Source organism: Mustelus asterias, chromosome 16 (assembly GCF_964213995.1).
Source record: "Mustelus asterias chromosome 16, sMusAst1.hap1.1, whole genome shotgun sequence".
Classification (NCBI taxonomy): Eukaryota; Metazoa; Chordata; class Chondrichthyes; order Carcharhiniformes; family Triakidae; genus Mustelus; species Mustelus asterias.
In genome coordinates, this window is record NC_135816.1 from 93907962 (window position 1) to 93926325 (window position 18364).

Here is an 18364-nt window from a genome sequence, read left to right on the forward strand (position 1 = left end):
TGTGATGAGGGAGTATGCGTGCGCATGGATAGTTTTAATCTGCACAAAGATTGGGCAAATCAAATTATCTACAATGCCGTAGAGGAGGAATTCCTGGAGTGTTTACGGGATGGTTTTCTTGACCAATTTGTGGTAGAATCAACTAGAGATCAGGCCATTTACACTGGGCCCTGTGCAATGAGAAGGGGATCATTGTTAATCTAGCTGTGCAAGACCTTTTGGGCATGAGCGACTATAACATACCATGTTCTTTTATAAAGATGGAGTGTGAAGTAGTTGATTCGGAGACTCAGGTGCTGAACCTTAATGAAGGAAAGTATGAAGATATGAAGCGTGAGTTGGCCTTGGTAGATTGGGGAGAGTTCCTTAAAGGGATGATATTGGATAGGCAATGACAAACATTCAAGGAACGCAGAGGGGAAATGAAGCAACTGTTTATTCCTGCCTTGCACAAAAGGAAAATGGGTGAGAGAGCCAATCCGTGGCTCACAAAGGAAATTAGACATAGTGTCCGCTCCAAAGAAGAAGCATACAGATTGGCCAGGAAAAATAATAGGTCTGAGGATTGGGAGCGGATTAGAATCCAGGAAAGAAGGACAAACGGATTGATTAAGAAGGGGAATATACTGTACGAAGGAAAGCTTGCAGGGAACATAAAGACTGACACTAAGACTTTCTATGGATATGTCAAGAGAAAGAGGTTGGAAAAGATAAATGTAGGTTATGCACAAAAAACGAGGGAATGTAAAATCGGAGACAAAAAATGCCTGGGCAACTGAATACATAGTTTTGGTTCGGTATTCACAAAACAGGACACAAATCAGATACCACAAAAGTTGGAGCATGCAAAATTTTGTCAAAGGGAAGAACTGAGAGAGATCAATATTAGCAGATAAATGCTGCTGGGATGGGAAAATCGTTGGGATTGAAGACAAATAAATCCCCACGGCCTGATAATCTATATCCCAGAGTACTGAAGGAAGTGGTTCGAGAAATAATGGAAGAATTGGTGTTCATCTTCCAGGATTCTATAGACTCTGGAACAGTCCCTGCGATTTGAACGTAGATAGTGTCACTCCATTATTCAACAAAGGAGGTAGAGAGAAAAAAGTGAAGTGTAGACCAGTTAGCCTAACATCGAACGTGGGGAAAATTCTCGAATCAATTTTCAAGGAGTTTATGGCAGAACATTGAGAAGGCAGTGGCAGAATCACGGTGAATCAGCATGAATTTATGAAGGGGAAATCATACGTGACAAATCTGTTGGAATTCTTTGAAGAAGTAGAGTTGACAAGCGGGAGCCAGTCTATATGGTGCATTTGGACTTTCAGAAAGCATTTGACAAAGTCCCACATAAGAGATTATCGTGCAATATTAAATCACATGTGATTGGGTGGGGGAGGGGGGGGGGGTGTGCGGGTGGAGTTGGATCGAAAACTGGTTGGCAGAGAGGAAACAAAGAGAATGAATTAATGGTTCATTTTCAAATTGGTCGGCAGGAACTAGTGGGGTGCCATTGAGATCGGCTCTGTGACCCCAGCTATTCATAAAATATATTAATAATTTGAATAAGGTAACAAAATGTAACATCTCAAATTTGGCAGATGGTACAGAGTTCGGTTAGAGGGTGGACTGTGACGAGGATGCTAAGTTGTTCAGCAAGATCTGGACAGGTTGGGTGAGTGGGCGGATCAGTGGCAGATGCAGTATAAATTGGATAAATGTGAGGTTTTTACTTTGGAAGCAAAAAAAAGCCGATTACTACCCGAATTACTGTGAAATGGGAGAGGGAAGTGTGCAGCGGGACCTGGGTGCCCTTGTGCACCAGTCCCTGAAGGTAGCATGTAGGTGCAGCAGGCGGTAGAGAAGGCAAATTAAATGTTCACCTTCATTGCATGAGGCTTCGAGTACAGGAGCAGAGATGTTTTGCAACCATATAGGGCCTTGGTGAGGCCACACCTAGAAAGTAGTGTGCAGTTTTGTTTTCCTTTTCTACGCAAGGATGTACTCTCGCTTGAGGGAAAACACCAACGGTTTTCCAGGCTACTTCTGGAGATGGCGGGACGGATGCATGTGGAGTGAATAACTAGATTAGGATTGTTGTCGCTGAAGTTCAGACGAAAGAGAGAGGATTTCATAGATACTTATAAAATTCTAACAGGATTAGACAGTGTAGATGCAAGAGGATGTGTGGCCAGAACCAAGGGTCACAATCTGAGGATTCGGGGTAGACCATTTATTTCGGTGATGGGGAAACATTTCTTCACCCAAATAGCAGTGAACCTGTGGAATTCAGGAATTAGTTGATACCAAAGCATTGAATGCATTCAAGAGGCGGTTAGATATAGCACTTGGGGCGATAGGGATCAAAGGATATGGGTTGGAAGCAGGATTAGCTATTGACTTGGACGATCAACCATTATCGTGATGAATGGCACGGCAGGCTCGAAGGGCCAAATGGCTTCCTCCTGCTCTGACCTTCTATGTTTATATACTTCTATGAATGAGGTGCATTCTCTGTGAAATCTTGCTGTCCTCGTACATTAGGCACTGAAAGCAAGAGTGCAGACGCAGCTGGCAGTAAATAATTCGAATGTTGTGTTGGCCTGCAAGCCAAGCATTGGGTATGAGAAGGATTTTACTGCAATTATACAGGGCGTTGATGAGGCAACAACTCCATTATTGTGTGCAGTTTTGATTCCTTATCTGAGGAAGGATGTCCTTGCTACAGAGGGAGTGCAACATAGAGTTAAGAGACTAATTCTTCAGATGGTAGGTCTCTCATATGAGGAGAGATTAATTCCGTTAGGATTATGGTCATTGGAGTTCAGTAGAATGAGATGAGATCTCATATCAATTTACAGAATAAGAACAGGTTTCGAAAGTGTGGATTCAGAAAACATGTTCCCGATCGTGTGGAGTTCAGAAATAGACATGTAGTTTGAGGATAAGGGATAAACCTTTTAGGACTGAGGTGAGGAGAAATGTCTTCACCCAGAAAGTGGTGAATCTGTGGAATTCTTTACCACAGAAAATACTTGACCCCAAAAGTTTGCCTGCTTTCAGAATAAATTAGATATAGCTGCTGGTGCTCGAGGGATCAATGGATATGGGGGGGGAATGCGGGATCAGGATATTGAATTTGATGATGAGCCCTGTTCGAAATTAAAATCAGAGCAGACTAGAGGCACCGAATGACCTATTCCTGCTTCTATTTTCTATGCTTCTATGTTTGACCTCATGATTTTTCCATCTTCGATTAACAGAGCCATCCACCACTCTTTCCTTCCTACTATTCATTGCGAAAAATCACATACCCTTGAATATTTAATTCCTAGCCCTGACCTTCCTTGTAGACATGTCTTTGTATTGGCTATATAAGCACATCCATTAAACTCAATTTGTGTCGTTAATTAATTTTGTTTCTGCCGAATACAAGTTGATTTTAAGTAAAGAACCAATGCTCAATCAAGTTGGAGGGATTGGAACCTTCTTCCGCAGAATTTTGCGTTTCTAGACCCCAACACATTGACAAAAATACTAGGCCATCGCCTCCATCTTTTGCACACAATTTTTTTACATTATTAAATTGTGCACATTTGTTTCTTATATTGTATTATAAAACTATATGTCGAAGCATTTTATGGCTTCACATTTTGTACATAGATTTGTTCATGCATTTTTTGGCTGAACATTGCGAACGCATATATGCCTGCACTGAAATCCCTATGCATTACACGTTTTTATATTTCATTCTTCAAATATATTTGCTTGCTTACTAATTCATGTGCTACATTTTTTATATTCCTTAGCTTTATTTATTCACTGCCATAACATTTTTTCTTCCTTCTTTATATACTTGCCTGAAAGCGAAAGCCTTTCCAATGCAACACACCTCTACGATTGTTTCTAAAAAGTGCTGCTGGTAGAGAGAACAGAATAACTTAGTTCAGAACATAACAATTTGAAATAACAGCTTAGCGACACCCTTGTATTTTAATAGAAAGGACATACAAAGGCTTTACCCTCATACTCAACACTGCAGCATCAGAATGACATAAAGACAATATCGTTGAATTAGCTGCATGTTGAAGATCCAGCCAAAGTTTACTTCCATTATCTTTCATCACATAATTTGTACAGGGATGCACATTGATTTTTTTTTTTGCCAATTGTCCGCTGGGAACTTTATGAAAAATTTTAATCAACGCTTCTTATATATGAAATAATAAATATATAAGATAATTTTAACTTATTATTTGATTTCTCACGGATAATTCAACAAAACAACATTTGACTGAACGAACAGGCTGTTAGAGGAATGGAAATTGAGCAATAGATGCTCCTGGCGTACAGGAGAACCACGTTCTAGACGATGTCAGCAGCTTCGCCGACGAATTTTCGTCCAGTGCATTGTCCCTAAGAAACACATTGACGCAAAACGTAGAAAAACCAAATGTCCTAAAATATTTGTTATAACCCAGTACTTATTAGTCAAGGCAACTTTTCACTCCTGTTGTGTTATTTTCAGCCGTATTAGTTCAAGCGTTCTGGGCATTTCTGCCTCGGACAGCATTCTGTGCGCATCACAAGTCGCGCTTGTGATGGTGTGCTGCCTTCTTGAATCGCTGCGGCACGAGTCCAATAGGAATTCTCACAGTGATGTCAGAAATGAAAATGTCGAGAGTTCTTACCCAGGATTAGTATAGTTCAACCTCAGTCTGATTTGTAACCTAGGTGACATATCACAGGTGTTGATGTACGTTTACAATTGTTACCGTTATCCATTTAGGTTTTATAGGCAGCTGGGTTGAAAAGTGCTGTCAACGCAAACTTAGTCCGTTGAAGCAGTGCAGTGTGTAAATGGTGCACAGATTTTCCAGAGTTCGTCGGTGGTGCCGGAAATTGATGTTTATCATTGTTGGTAGAGTGACAATCGAACGCGCTGCTTTGAACAGGCTAGTTTCGACCTTATTTTTGGGGGTCCACGTTCGCCGAGACGAAAGGACTGTATTTTCTCATGGCTCCTACCCAGCTTCTGATCTGCTAATTAACTACAGTATTGATATAGCTTCCTAATTTATCCATCGTACCCAATACAAAGGGCCACTCACATTTTCTCTGACAAATCTATCTTTCACGCCTTCTGAATGTATTGCTGAGGTAAAGTATTGAAATCAAGACTCAAGCTATTAGCTGATAAAGTGCAAGGCAATAGGCTCAGGCAAAAGTATCACCATGTAGCAATAAAATGAGGCAAATATATGAAACGTTGAAAACACATTGTTGACACTGAAACAGAAAATGCAGTAAAATTTGAGCAGCGGTTACAGCATCTATTCAAAGAGAGTAGAGATAACGTTTCGAGTCTGGATGCGCTCTGATGAAGCGTCACCCAGGCTCGGAATATTCGCTATATTCTCTGTCCTCAGATCATGTGAAGCTTGTTGAGATTTTCCAGCATTTAATGTTTTAGCATCAGATTCCAGCAACTGTAGAAATTTTCCTTTATAATAATGTGTTAGCATTTTGAAATGTTACAAATTATGTTGCCTTTCAATGAATATTTCAATAACACCATGTCAAAATATGTTTCAAATCCACAGCGAATGGTGATATTACAATAATGGCACGACAGTACCTGTACATACTTACGGTTTTGCCTCTGCTCATTCAGCATTGGTATTATAACAGACAAGTGGTTGACCTGGAACCATCTGAACCGAAGACACTGGACAGTTCTAAGCATGTCATTGAAACAGCAGGTACATATTCTATGAAACGGATACATTTCAAGCGAACAGTATCGGATTCTGTCAATTTTATTCCAAAATTCGTCCAACTCCACAATCTTTTCATTCCGCATGTTTCTGCCTCCAACAATTCACTTCTAAATTCAACTCATGCATGGTTCATTTTAACTTTACTCTGCCTTCTGTTTGCCAGGATATATATACAGTGCTTAATTAAAACTTATTTAGCCATCTTCGGATCATATAAACACAGCAACAGGAAATAAATAATGTAGTTATTTGACCGTGCTCAGCAATTCAATACATTTTTGACAGATCAGAGGCATAAATTCATGCACCAGTATTGTATTTAATCCCAGACCATTCTGGCTGAAGATTATTATGTGAAGTTCAGTTGTAATTTGAATGATGGATTTAATATCATTTATGTTGTCCAATAAAGTTTCAAGTGCAGTGTGCACTTAGATGTCACATATGAATCCATTAATCAAAAATGGGGCTCTCCTGATGGTCTACGTTACCTATTCTGAGTATCCCCTAATAGTGGACTTTCTTCTGATACCAGTCGCTCTTGATGGTCAAGAAACCCCGGTCTCTAGATGATCGCCGAACAGATATGTAACCCAAGTTCCTGCATTGGAACCAGCAGAAATTCGAATGGACTGACCACCTTCATAATTGCTCAGGCAGTGCGGATATCTAAAGGAAAATTGCCATATCTCGCCATAGTCTGCAGGAAATTATACAGCACTGAAGTACAACCGAAAACGTGGGACAATAAATTGCGGCTCAGTTGAATATTTACATGAGATGTGTTGGAGAGAAAATTCGCATTCCAATCCCTTGGTAACTAAAGAATGAGATACAAATACTCCACGTTAATCCGAGGAACGCCGCTGAAACCTGACTACAGGAGTGGTGTCTGCTTTGCAGACATGTGCCCCCATACCTTTAATCCATCGACCTCCTCGCCTAAGTGTCAACATAACATGTAACTACTCAGCCTCTTGCCACCCGATTCACACACATACTTACATACTTCTTCAAGCGCCTACTACATGAGCTACTATTCCCACGTATTCAGTAATCCATTCAGAATACCTTTCCTACCCACAGAGCTCAAGAACCAACGCGCCTACCGATTCATTCATTCGTCTATATATCCATGAGATTTTTAACATTGAAAAATGTGAAACTCACCTTCACCAATTGCTATGTTCATTTCTATTCAACTGTAATTGCATTGCGATCTGACCTACACTGACGTATCATTCTTATATTCTTGAAACAATGTCCTACTTCGAAGAAACATATTTTATTTCTCCAACATTATATCAGATAGTTTTTTTCACATTAATCATATACGTCTTAACCTCTTTTTCCATCCGAACGCAACCAATGTGTTTGTTCTCTCATTCACCAAAATGCAAGTCCAAGAGGCTGATTTTAATTCTCATGGAATTTCAGATACTGTTTTGCGGAATCATTCAATGACGATCAACATTTTGGCCACTGTTTTGTTTCCCTTAGCTTTATCAAAATGATGCAACTGAAATTCCGACGTCGCCTTTCGGCTGCAGCACATTTCGCTGCTTGACAACTGCTAAAGTACTGCCAAGTACATCTATCGAGTAATGCATTGTGAATTGTTTTTATTTTCCTCTTGACAAGAACAATACATATTATTATCCTAGAAATTCTGGGGTTCAATACGGACGCAACATTGCAGGAAATCACAGATTTCATCAGGGAAAAAAAGCAAAAATCGCCTGAAGAACTCGTGGGAGCGATTAGTACTTCGTTTTTAGATAAAAAGGCGCTCAATAGCAAAGCATTTCAGGTAGGTTCAAAATATGCTGTAATTGTTGTCTGTTAACTGAATCGTCCAAATTAATTACTGTAATGTCTTTGTTCTGCATGAGTAATGGTGGAAGCGGTGTTGAATGTTTTCAGTCTAATTACAGTCTCCAGATAGGCCAATATTATTTCTAGTGTTCTTTGCGGATTAATAATCGGAAAACTGAGCTTTTTTTAAAAAAGTTTTACAACATTTAATAAACAATGAAATAATGTGGACATATATGTAACTACTAATTAAATATTGCAGCGCCTGATTAGTTAGTTTTCCTCAGTAATAAACCTTATTTGAAAGTCTTTGTTTCTGGCCTTTCGGTCATTTTTTAAATACTCAGTTTAATTCTCAATTTTCAAGTCATGCGCAGTGCAGCAAGACAAGGGCATGAGATTGGATTCCACTGACTTATATCAACTGTGTCAAACTGCTACCAATTATAAATGCGTCCATTTACATAACTGTGATTTCGACTTGCCCCTTTTTCTCCAATGCATTGTATACATTTTAAGACGCTTCTGAACTGTAATGTCCTAACTATGTTACGGTTTGAGGGTTCTAAACAACAAGGAAAAGACGTGATTTGCACATATAGATTCAAAATAGCAAGAAGGTTTATTCTAAGAGCTGTTATCTTTCCAGATTAGCAATTGAAATTAAGCAAACAGTTTGTGAAACAAACTCATGCCACCACACTCAAAGCATGCGATCAGCTGCTAACACAGTCATTCAATGACTAAATTTAAAACAGCACTCTGCTTTACAGCTGTGGTTAAGACAACAAAATACTTCGACGTTATACACAGGAACAATAATGCAACGGGCACAGTGCCATGTCTCATCAATTATTATACACAGTTAATCAAAAAGTCGATCTGGAGGACTTATATTCTTCCATGGTTGTACGTGACGTTATAGAATTTCGTTGTCCTGCACTCCAGAAGTATGGTTTGGAAGTTCAGTACATAATGCATTTTCTTTTAAATAATCTTACACCGTTCTTATGTGGTATAGTAGCATAAACGCAATCATTAGGCAACACGTTCACAGATGTCCTCTGATGTTGTTTTCTTGGTACTGGGGATTAAAGTAGTTGGTACTTATAGAGATGACTCTGAGAAATCATGACAACAATTGTTTTACGTGGCATCGTTAAATTAGTTTATATTCTTTTTGAGCCATGTAAGAATTTGGGCCTGTTTTATTGCTAATGTTTTGCACTCATTTCTTTCGTGGAATAAATGCGTGTTAACACTCCTCCTTGTAATAAATAAGGTTTTTCACAGTGCTTCTTGCCTTGCAACTTGAAATTGTTATTCGCTCTCGACCATCTCTAAAGTTTCTGGACGCAATATCAAATCCAACGAAGTTCTCAACTTTCGTTTTAAGTGTGGTCATGCAGGTGAACAGTCACATGAATTGTTCTCCTCTAAGATGCCAAACAGCTATTCACATAATGTGATAACGAAGATTGCTCCGTTGAACCTTTCAAAGAATGTTACGGGCATTTTCCAAACCTTTCAGTTACTCTATTGGTTGTTTTATGAAAGTTGTGGTTTTAGTATGCTGACTACTGTTTACTTTGACATAATCCTCAAACTCTTATTATGAACTACTTTTTCCAGTTTACCAAGCGTTGCAAAATTTGTGTCAATATTTTCAGTAGTTTGCTCAAATGTAGTGTATCTCATGACAGCAATTTCTGGCCCCGTTGAGCGGGTAGCAATTGCGACTAAGTATATCTAACCCTCAAAGCAATCACCAATACGTAAGTTCAATAGTTGTCACTCGAAAGAGTGTACAGGAGAAAACAGTGGTTTATTTCTTATTTGTGCACAGTACTGCCGCTGGCCCACGTTTTCTTCAATCTGCTCAACTAGACCAAGCCATCAAAAATAACCACATGTCAATTCCCTTATCCAGATTATACAGGGTAGTCCTTCATCCTGTGGTTGAAGAATTCTCCCATGGTTGACTGGTATGAGTAATCAATCGGATTCTCCACATAGCCATCCACCTTCCAAGTGCAACTCAAATGGCATTGGTGCATATGATATTGGCACAAGATGTGGATTGGCTTTCCACCTATCCTTACATTAGCATATCATCACCTGTCACATTAAGGGATTATTTCTTGTGTCTCTGAACTAGAGAAGCTGCAACAGGCAAATTATCTAGGTGCATAAAATATAGAATAATCACAACATTAGTGGGTTGCATCTGCACAGTTGGAAAAGGTAAACATGATATTGTATTGGCATGCCACATTGATTAACGATACATTATATTGTACGAGTGTGCACACAAGATCACTGATCATGTTTTAAATCAGGTAGCAGCTATCGAAAGAACACAAGGTTGTCGCTAAGGATCGATGATCAATCAATAATTTCAAACGACGACCATATAATTAATTATTAACCTTGGTGCGTCAAAAAAATACTCTTATTTCAAGCTCAGCATAAGTAGATTTAGCACTAGTCAGAGTACATAAGCAAACGTTATTTGTCATTCTTCTCCTGAAGGCATAATATGTTAAAAAACCGTCTTTACTCCAGAATGTGAGGTGTCACAAGTAAACAGTAATGGGAGCTTCGGATTGAGATCAGCCAATACATATGTCTACAAAGCATTTTTGAAATCATTTTAGGCTGTCCCACATCATTACCTTCCCTTGTAATCCATGGTTTGGCAAGGTAACCTGAGACTCTGTCGCCAAACATGAATAAACAACTTATGGAGTACAGCTATTCGTTCCCTAAAAATTCTCCCAGTGCCAACGTACTATCCTCCCTTTCAGTAATTTGTACTAGTCCACCATAGCCAATTCATGCTCGAACGATCATAGTTAACATTATTGAAATTCAAGACACAGGTCTCATGAGTCAATTGCTTTAGACCATAAGACCATAAGACATTGGCTCAAGCTTAGGGCACTCGGCGCATCAAGTCTGTTCTGCTATTCAATCATGACTGATATTTTTCTAATCTCCATTTTCCTGTCGTTTCCCCAGAACCCTTGATTCCCTTATTAATCAACAACCTATCTATCTCTGTCTTAAAGATACTCAATAACCTGGCCTCCACAGCCTTTTGCCGCAAAGAGTTCCACAGGTTCATCACTCTCTGGCTGAAGAAATGCCTCCTCATCACTGTAACAAAAAGATCATCCCTTTGGCCTGAGATTGTGCTCTCTAATTTTAGTTTTTCCTACCAGTGGAAACATCGTCTCCACATCCACTCAATCCAGGCCTCGCAGTATCCTGAAAGTTTCAATAAGATCCCCCCACATCCTTCTAAACTCCAAAGATTACAGACACAGTGTCCTCAACCGTCCCTCATACGACAAGCTCTTCATTCCAGAGATCATTCTTGTGAATTCCTCTGGACCCTTTCCAAGGCCAGCACATCATTCCTTAGATTATGGGGCCTAGAGCTGATCACAATACTCCAAATGGGGTCTGACCAGAGCCATGTGAAGCCTCAGAAGGACATCCCTGCTCTTGTATTCTAGCCCTCTCGACACGAGTGCTATCAATGCATTTGCGTTCCTAATTGCCGACTGAACCTGCACATTAACCTTCAGAGATTCTTGAACAATAACTCCCAAGTCCCTTTGTGTTTGTGATCTCCTAAGCATTTTCCCATTTGTAAAATAGTCTATGCCTCCATTCCTCCTTCCGAAGTTCATAACCTCACACTTTTCCTCATTGTATTCCATCTGCCACTTCTTTGCTTACTCTCCTAACCTGTCCTAGTCCTTTTTCAGCATCCCTTCCCCCGCCCCCCCCCCCCCCCCCCCGGGCCCCCCGTTTCCTCAATGCTATCTGTTCCTCTACATATCTTGTATCAAATGCAAAATTAGCAACAGTGCCTTCTGTTCCTTCTTCCAAATCGTTAATGTATAGTGTGAAAATTTGTAGTCCCAGCACCGACTCCTGAGGTACACCACTCGTCACCGGCTGTCGTCCTGAAAAAGACTCCTTCATCCCCACTCTCTGCCTTCTGCCAGCCAGCCAATCCTCTATCCATGTCAGAAGCTCACCCTTAACGCCACGGGCACTTAACTTATTTAACAGTCTCTTATGCAGCACCTTATCAAAGGCATTCTGGAAATGTAAATAAATCACATCCACTGGTTCTCCTTTGTCGAACCTCCTTGTTCCCTGCTCAAAGAATTCTAGCAGGTTGGTCAGACATGACCTCTCCTTGACAAATCCGTTCTGACTTAGTCCTACTTTATCATGCACTTCCAAGTACTCTGCGATATCATCTTTAATAATGGACTCTAAAATATTGCCAATGACTGAAGTCAGGCTAACCGGCCTATAATTTCCCATCTGCTGCCTCCCTCCCTTCTTAAACAGCGGTGTTACATTAGCTACTTTCCCTCCTCTGGTACCCTCCTTACCTCCAGTGATTCCTGAAAGATCACCATCAACGCCTCCACAATATCCTCAGCTGTCTCTTTTAGAACCCCGGGGTACGGTCCATCCGGTCCAGCTGACTTATCCACCTTCAGATCTTTCAGGTTCCGCAGAACCTTCTCCTTAGTGATGGCCACTACACTCACCTGCGTTCTCTGACTCTCCTGGAGCTCTGGCATCCTACTGGTGTCTTCCACCGTGAAGACTGATGCAAAGTAACTGTTCAGTTCCTCTGCCATTGCTTTGTTTCCTATTATTACTTCCCCAGCCTCATTTTCCAGTTGTCCAATGGTTATTTTTGCATCTCTCTTACATTTTTGAAAATAAACGCTTCCTATCTTCTTGTATATTACGAGCTAGCTTACACTCATATTTTATCTCTCACCCCCGCTCCCCCGCCCCCCTCCTTATTGCCTTTTTAGTTGTCCTCTGCTCGCTTTTAAAGGCTTTCTAATCGTTTGGCTTCTCATTAATGCGTGCCACTTTGTATACTTGTTCTTTAGCTTTTATGCTATCCTTAACTTCCCTCATCAGCCATGGATCCCTCGCCCTCCCTTTAGCATGTTTCCACCTCCTTGGGATGAATTTCTGTTGAATCTAACCCTCCACCTTGACAAAGAATAATATCATATTTTGTTCATTCATCTCCAAGAGTTTCCTCACAACTAGAATCCTTACTAATCATTTCCATTGTACAATACCAGGTCAAAATGATCAATGTATTGATGCAGAAAACCACGCCGTAAAAAATCAAGAAATTTGTCGTCTATTGTACTGACTCTCCCAATCTGCATACAAAGTCATGCATCATCTTAGATGATCTTTTAACAAATGCATCTCTGATTTCTTGTCGAATGTTTTCCCAACATGGTCGCAATATCGTGGTGGTCTGCATACCACCCACACAATATATTTTTTCCCCAAGGTGTTTCTAAACTCGACCCATATGGATTGCACTTCGTTTGTGCACATATATTTGTTCAATATGGTATCAATATCTTACCAATGAAACAAAATGCAACTGTATCTTTGTTTTTTTCCTTTCTGCATGTCTTTCCTAAACACTGAATAGCCAGCAGTGTTCATTTCCCCTCCTTGGTCACCTTGGAGCAATGTCTCCATAATGCCAACAATGCGCTTTTTCATCTAGCTGCACAATTAATATATTCATTTTATTTCGAATGCTCTGAGCGTTCAATTGTAAAAGTACAAATCATTAAGGTGAGCCTGTTGAATGGCTGTTATTCAGTTCAGTTTTAAAAATTGTGTCCTTAGCTGAGTCTGACCCTTGATTTCTTTGCCTATCACTTTTAGAGCCATAGATTCATTGTGAAATACAGTTTGGGAAAAGGCCATTCAGCCCATCTCGACAAGGTTTTCTGAACTGAACAAACCCCATTTACTTGTGTTTGTCCCACATTCCTCGAAACCTTTCCTCTCAATATACCTGTCCAAGTGCCTATTAAATGTTGAAACTGCACTCACCTGTACGCCTCCTCTCGCGACCAATTTCGTACATGGATAACTACACCTCTGAAACATTTACACCTCGAGTCCCCATAAATCGTTCCCTCTTAACTTAAACCTATACCCTCCCTTATTGGACCCCCTTCCCTGGGAAAAAAATACCTTGTCTATTATCCTTATATGTGGCCCCCATGATTTTATAAACCTCCATACGGCCAGATTATCTTCCAACACTCCAGGGTAAAAAAAAAGTGCTAGCTTATCCAGCATCTCCTTTCGATCCAATCCTTCTAGTCCCTGTAACATTCTTCCAAATCCTTTTTTGTTCCCTTTCCAGTTTAATGACATCCTTCCTACAGCACGGTGACCAAATATGGCCTCACTATTGTCTTGTACAGATTCTTATTTTCTTTGCTGCATTTTCCTTGTGTTCATAATTCTCTGCGTCTGAATCCATACATAGGTTACCATCTCCCCGCCATATTATTGTTAAACCTACCCAAACATTCTAGAAAGTCCACCACCACCACCGCCCCCCCCCCACCACACCCCCAACGTCCTGCACACGTGTAAGCCGACCAGTTTGTGGAGATCCCACCTCCCTCAGAATTGCTCCCAATGCCACAGAAATCTGAAACTCTCCTGCTCACACCATCTTATTAACCACATGTTCATCCTTCATATCCTGCTGGTTCTACTCGGATTGCACGTCGCACAGGTATAAGTACTGAGATAACTGCCTCTGAGATCCTACTTTTCAACTTGCTTTCTAGTTCCCCATATGGGTGGCACGGTAGCACAGTGGTTAGCACTGCTGCTTCACAGCTCCAGGGACCTGGGTTCGATTTCCGGCTTGGGTCACTGTCTGTGTGGAGTTTGCACATTCTCCTCGTGTCTGCGTGGGTTTCCTCCGGGTGCTCTGGTTTCCTCCTACAGTCCAAAGATGTGCGGGTTAGGTTGATTGGCCATGCTAAAAATTGCACTTAGTGTCCTGAGATGTGTAGGTTAGAGGGATTAGTGGGTAAAATATGTAGGGATATGGGGGTAGGGCCTGGGTGGGATTGTGGTCGGTGCAGACTCGATGGGCCGAATGGCCTCTTTATGTACTGTAGGGTTTCTATGTTTCAAACTATTTTCTTTATCTATGTTGTTTGTAACAACATGTACCACGACCACTGGCTGTTTACTCTCACCCTTCAGAACGTCCTGCAACCGCTCTTGAGACATCCATGGCCCTAGCATCAGGGGGCAACATACCGTCCTGGTGCCTCCTTTGCGGCCAGTAAAACAACTATCTTTCCCGTTACAATTGAATCGCCTCCAGCTGTTGCATTCTCACTACTTTCACTGCTACCCTTTGCAGCAGCAACAACCGTCGTGCAAACAATTTGGCTGTTGCTGTTTTTCCCCTGAGAAGCCGTTTCCCTCAACAGTATCCAGAATAATGTTTTTTCGTTTTGTTTTGCTGAGGGATGGCCACGGGAGATTACTGCACTGCCCCGCTCATCCTCTTGCTCTGTTTCATAGTCGCCCATTCAGTTTCTTCTTGGGAAATCATAGGCTACGTTGTGACCAACTCTCTGCCCGTGCTATCCAAGATACTTTCCACCTCACAGAGGCTGCATAGTGTCCGCATCTGCCGCTCCAGCTCCAAAACTCCGGTTTCTGGGAGATGCAGCTGGCGACACTTGCTGCACACACGATGGCCCCGAGGCTCTGGAAATGTTCCTGGCCTTCCAAAAGATGCACAAAGTGCACACCACGGTTTGGACTTCTCCAGTCATCTCATTTCCCCTATAATTTAAACTTTTGTAAGATTTTTTATATCAGATTATATCCAAAACTGTAGGGTCCGTTTTTTCTGCTCCTCATTCCTACCGAATGTAACCCTGAAAGGCTACAAACCACAAAAACGACCACTGAAACGATAAATGATAACATTATGTAATAAAACTATGAATGCATACTTGCTCGAACTTACCCACTAACCAGTCATTAATTTCCTTTGCGTCCTCCATTGCTGCAGCAGGGCAAGGCGATTCCTATGATTTAAAGGTTAGAAAGTGAGGGGAAAAAACATAAAGCAGTATTGCCTCTCTGAACCGTATTCCCACTCAGATCCAAATTCCGGGTAGTCCCATAGTCACGCTGGCTCTGGTATTCCAGATTAGATGAGATGTTTACCATAGTTTGTGCACCAGGTCACATGTCATGCCCTTCTAAAGGTTCCTCCGTTAACTACAGCTGAATAAGCGGAGACGACTCACACACTAGCGAAAGTTCCAGTTAAGTTGCTTGAAGCTAACTGGGACAATACCTTGTTGAACATTTAACTATACTACTGAATTAACAAAGAAAGAGAGAAATACTTAACAGTTCAATTTAATTGGGACTCAGCAGCAAAATCCTGATAGATCCGGCTGCGGTCCCACTCCTGAAGAGGTTTCGCCCACTGTTCGTGTGCATGCTCGATGGGCGAATTTCAGACATTGTTAGGACCAAGGAAATATTTGCTGACAAGAAATGCTTGGTACAGAAGGATAACATCTCTTCGATATCTATGCACAATGCTCCAATATTTACTTGCTTACATCATGGCTGCTGAAAGATTCTGCCTGTGAGGACTTCACGTCTTGTGGAACCATTCACTCTTAATTTCCATTGTTCCCTTCACCACCTTACTCACGTCTGCACTCGTGTCTTCAAGAGACCGACATCAAATACACAACATCCCTCCACTTTTATATTTTCTGATACAATCTTGTAAATCGACTTACTGAGCTGACATTCTAAATACAGATTATACACACATGTGAGACATCTGTAAATCAATGTCGCGATTGTTCAATGGATGGATCTTGAGGTTTGCATTGATTATATGATTTCAGCTAGGAACCTTCAACAATTCAAGTTCTAAATATAGCCTTGCATGGAACTTATCCAAAGAGGCTTCCTGCTTCCGTGTTATTGTCCTCGACTGTTAGACTATGCGCTGACTAAGGACGACATACCATACTATGCGGATGGTGGCACTCTTCAACAGATTGTTAATTATTCTATCTGTCAAGCAACGTACACAACAATGTATGCAGGTAGCATCATCGCAATGCAAAATACACTTATGTATTGACAGTTATTGCCCAAACCCGGCTTGTCATTTGAGAAGGAAATGTTCGTGGTACTCCATTTCAGGTGCTTTGGTCATGTGATAAAGTTTTTTTTCTACCTAGTGTCTCTGTTCACCACATTTTCCATTGACAATGTTACCATGTTGTTTCTTGCGTACTTCTATTAGTCTTACCATTTCAGAAATATTGCTTTCACATTTAATCTCAGCTTCATACCCGGCCTAAATTGCGGCTATATCCAGTTCTCTCCAACACATCTCCTTCACGTAAGTTGCTCAATTTATCAGCTCTTCTTTCTATTTTTCCAATCAATCGACCATTGCTTGCAATTGAGTCGTCCTATTCCATTCGCCTGTTTTTGCAATCCTTTCAAGTGATCCATTTCTGTGTTGTTTTCAAGGTTAATCCATCACTCTCTTATATCATTTAGTAACAATGTCTCGAATCTCATGCTTTGCATGTTTCCAGAGAACAGGCACGTTCCTATTATTATGTTTGCAACAAACTCTAGTTGAATTTGAATCACTTCTTAATTCTTCTTGGTTTTATTATTGGAAAATTCTTCTGAATTGTGAACTTGTTCAATAGTGATGTTTTCTCTTTCTGTTTGTATTTTGGTATGTCATCCTCAGCAACATTGAACAACGGAGAGTTTCTGCCTTTCTGCACAATGCCTTTCCCCGCAGTTGGTTTATAGATCTTAGACGACTGGTAGGTCCATCATTCAGGTGAATTGATATGGGATTCCAAATATGGCTCTGGTCTAACTTCTGCCTCAACTGTACGGTGAAACTTGCAGTTGATACCACAAGATGTGCATAAGATGAAATCCTCGAGGCGCTTCACTCGGAGACAAGCAGTGCTCTCTCAGCGATCATGAAGCTGATAAATCAATTTCATTTATTTGATGCTTCTCGAGTTCCATGAAATGGTATCTGTTGCTGAGTTCCACTTGTAATTTGTCCCTCAGCCATTTTTGCCTTTTACTCACATCTTCATGCTATTACTTGAGTTCCTCCATCGCCTTTTGGTGCATGGTGATTCTCCCTGTTAAGTTCGTTGTCAGAAACGTCAAGGTGTTTCATGAAATTAACTTCGACCCTACGCTTTTACACGGGTGAGCATAAGTTGTTTCACTCCAGGTGAAGGGACTCAAGGCACCACTGCGAAGTTTCATGAAAAAATGTTTATTCATGAACACAGTTGAATTACAATGGAATGATTTAGCATAACTTTTATCAATTACTAGAATTAATCATGATAAAGTATATATCTTAACATGTAGCTAACTATGAAATTTCATGTCATCAAAATCATAATATGAACTTTGCACAAAAAATCAAATAGGCTCACTCGATGGTGGATCTTCAGCTTTTCAACACCTGCTGTGCATTGGTTCTTTGAATATTAGATTAAAGCTGAGTCATCCTGGTTCTGGAACCTTGCAAAGAGACTCTGGAGACAGAAAGGAGGGGAGGGGGCAGTAGGACACGGACCCTGCTTCCTTCCAACAGCTTCGAACAGCAGCTTAGTAAGAATGAAAGAATGAGAGCAGAATTCCCAGCTCCAGAGAGGGAATGGACGAAGTGACGCTGTTTTCTGTCTCAATTTCAACGAGCGTCTGAGTAAAATGAATCCAAAACCTTGGACTTTTCTGTGAACACAAATTTAACCCTGATCTGGCCAGTATGCTCCACCCAAAAATTCCAAAAGGGTCATGTAAAACCAGAACACTAC

The 18364-nt window shown here is 40.8% G+C and overlaps 1 protein-coding gene across 1 annotated transcript in view; it reads left to right on the forward strand.

Moving 5' to 3' along the window:
- Positions 1–260: 260 nt before the first annotated feature.
- Positions 261–18364, forward strand: part of LOC144505399 (NACHT, LRR and PYD domains-containing protein 3-like) — a 95884-nt gene continuing 77780 nt past the window's right edge. Inside the window, exons 1-2 of the mRNA XM_078231511.1 lie at positions 261–333; positions 5607–5765. Coding sequence (XP_078087637.1) covers positions 261–333; positions 5607–5765 — 232 coding nt within the window. The remainder of the gene's footprint in view (positions 334–5606; positions 5766–18364) is intronic.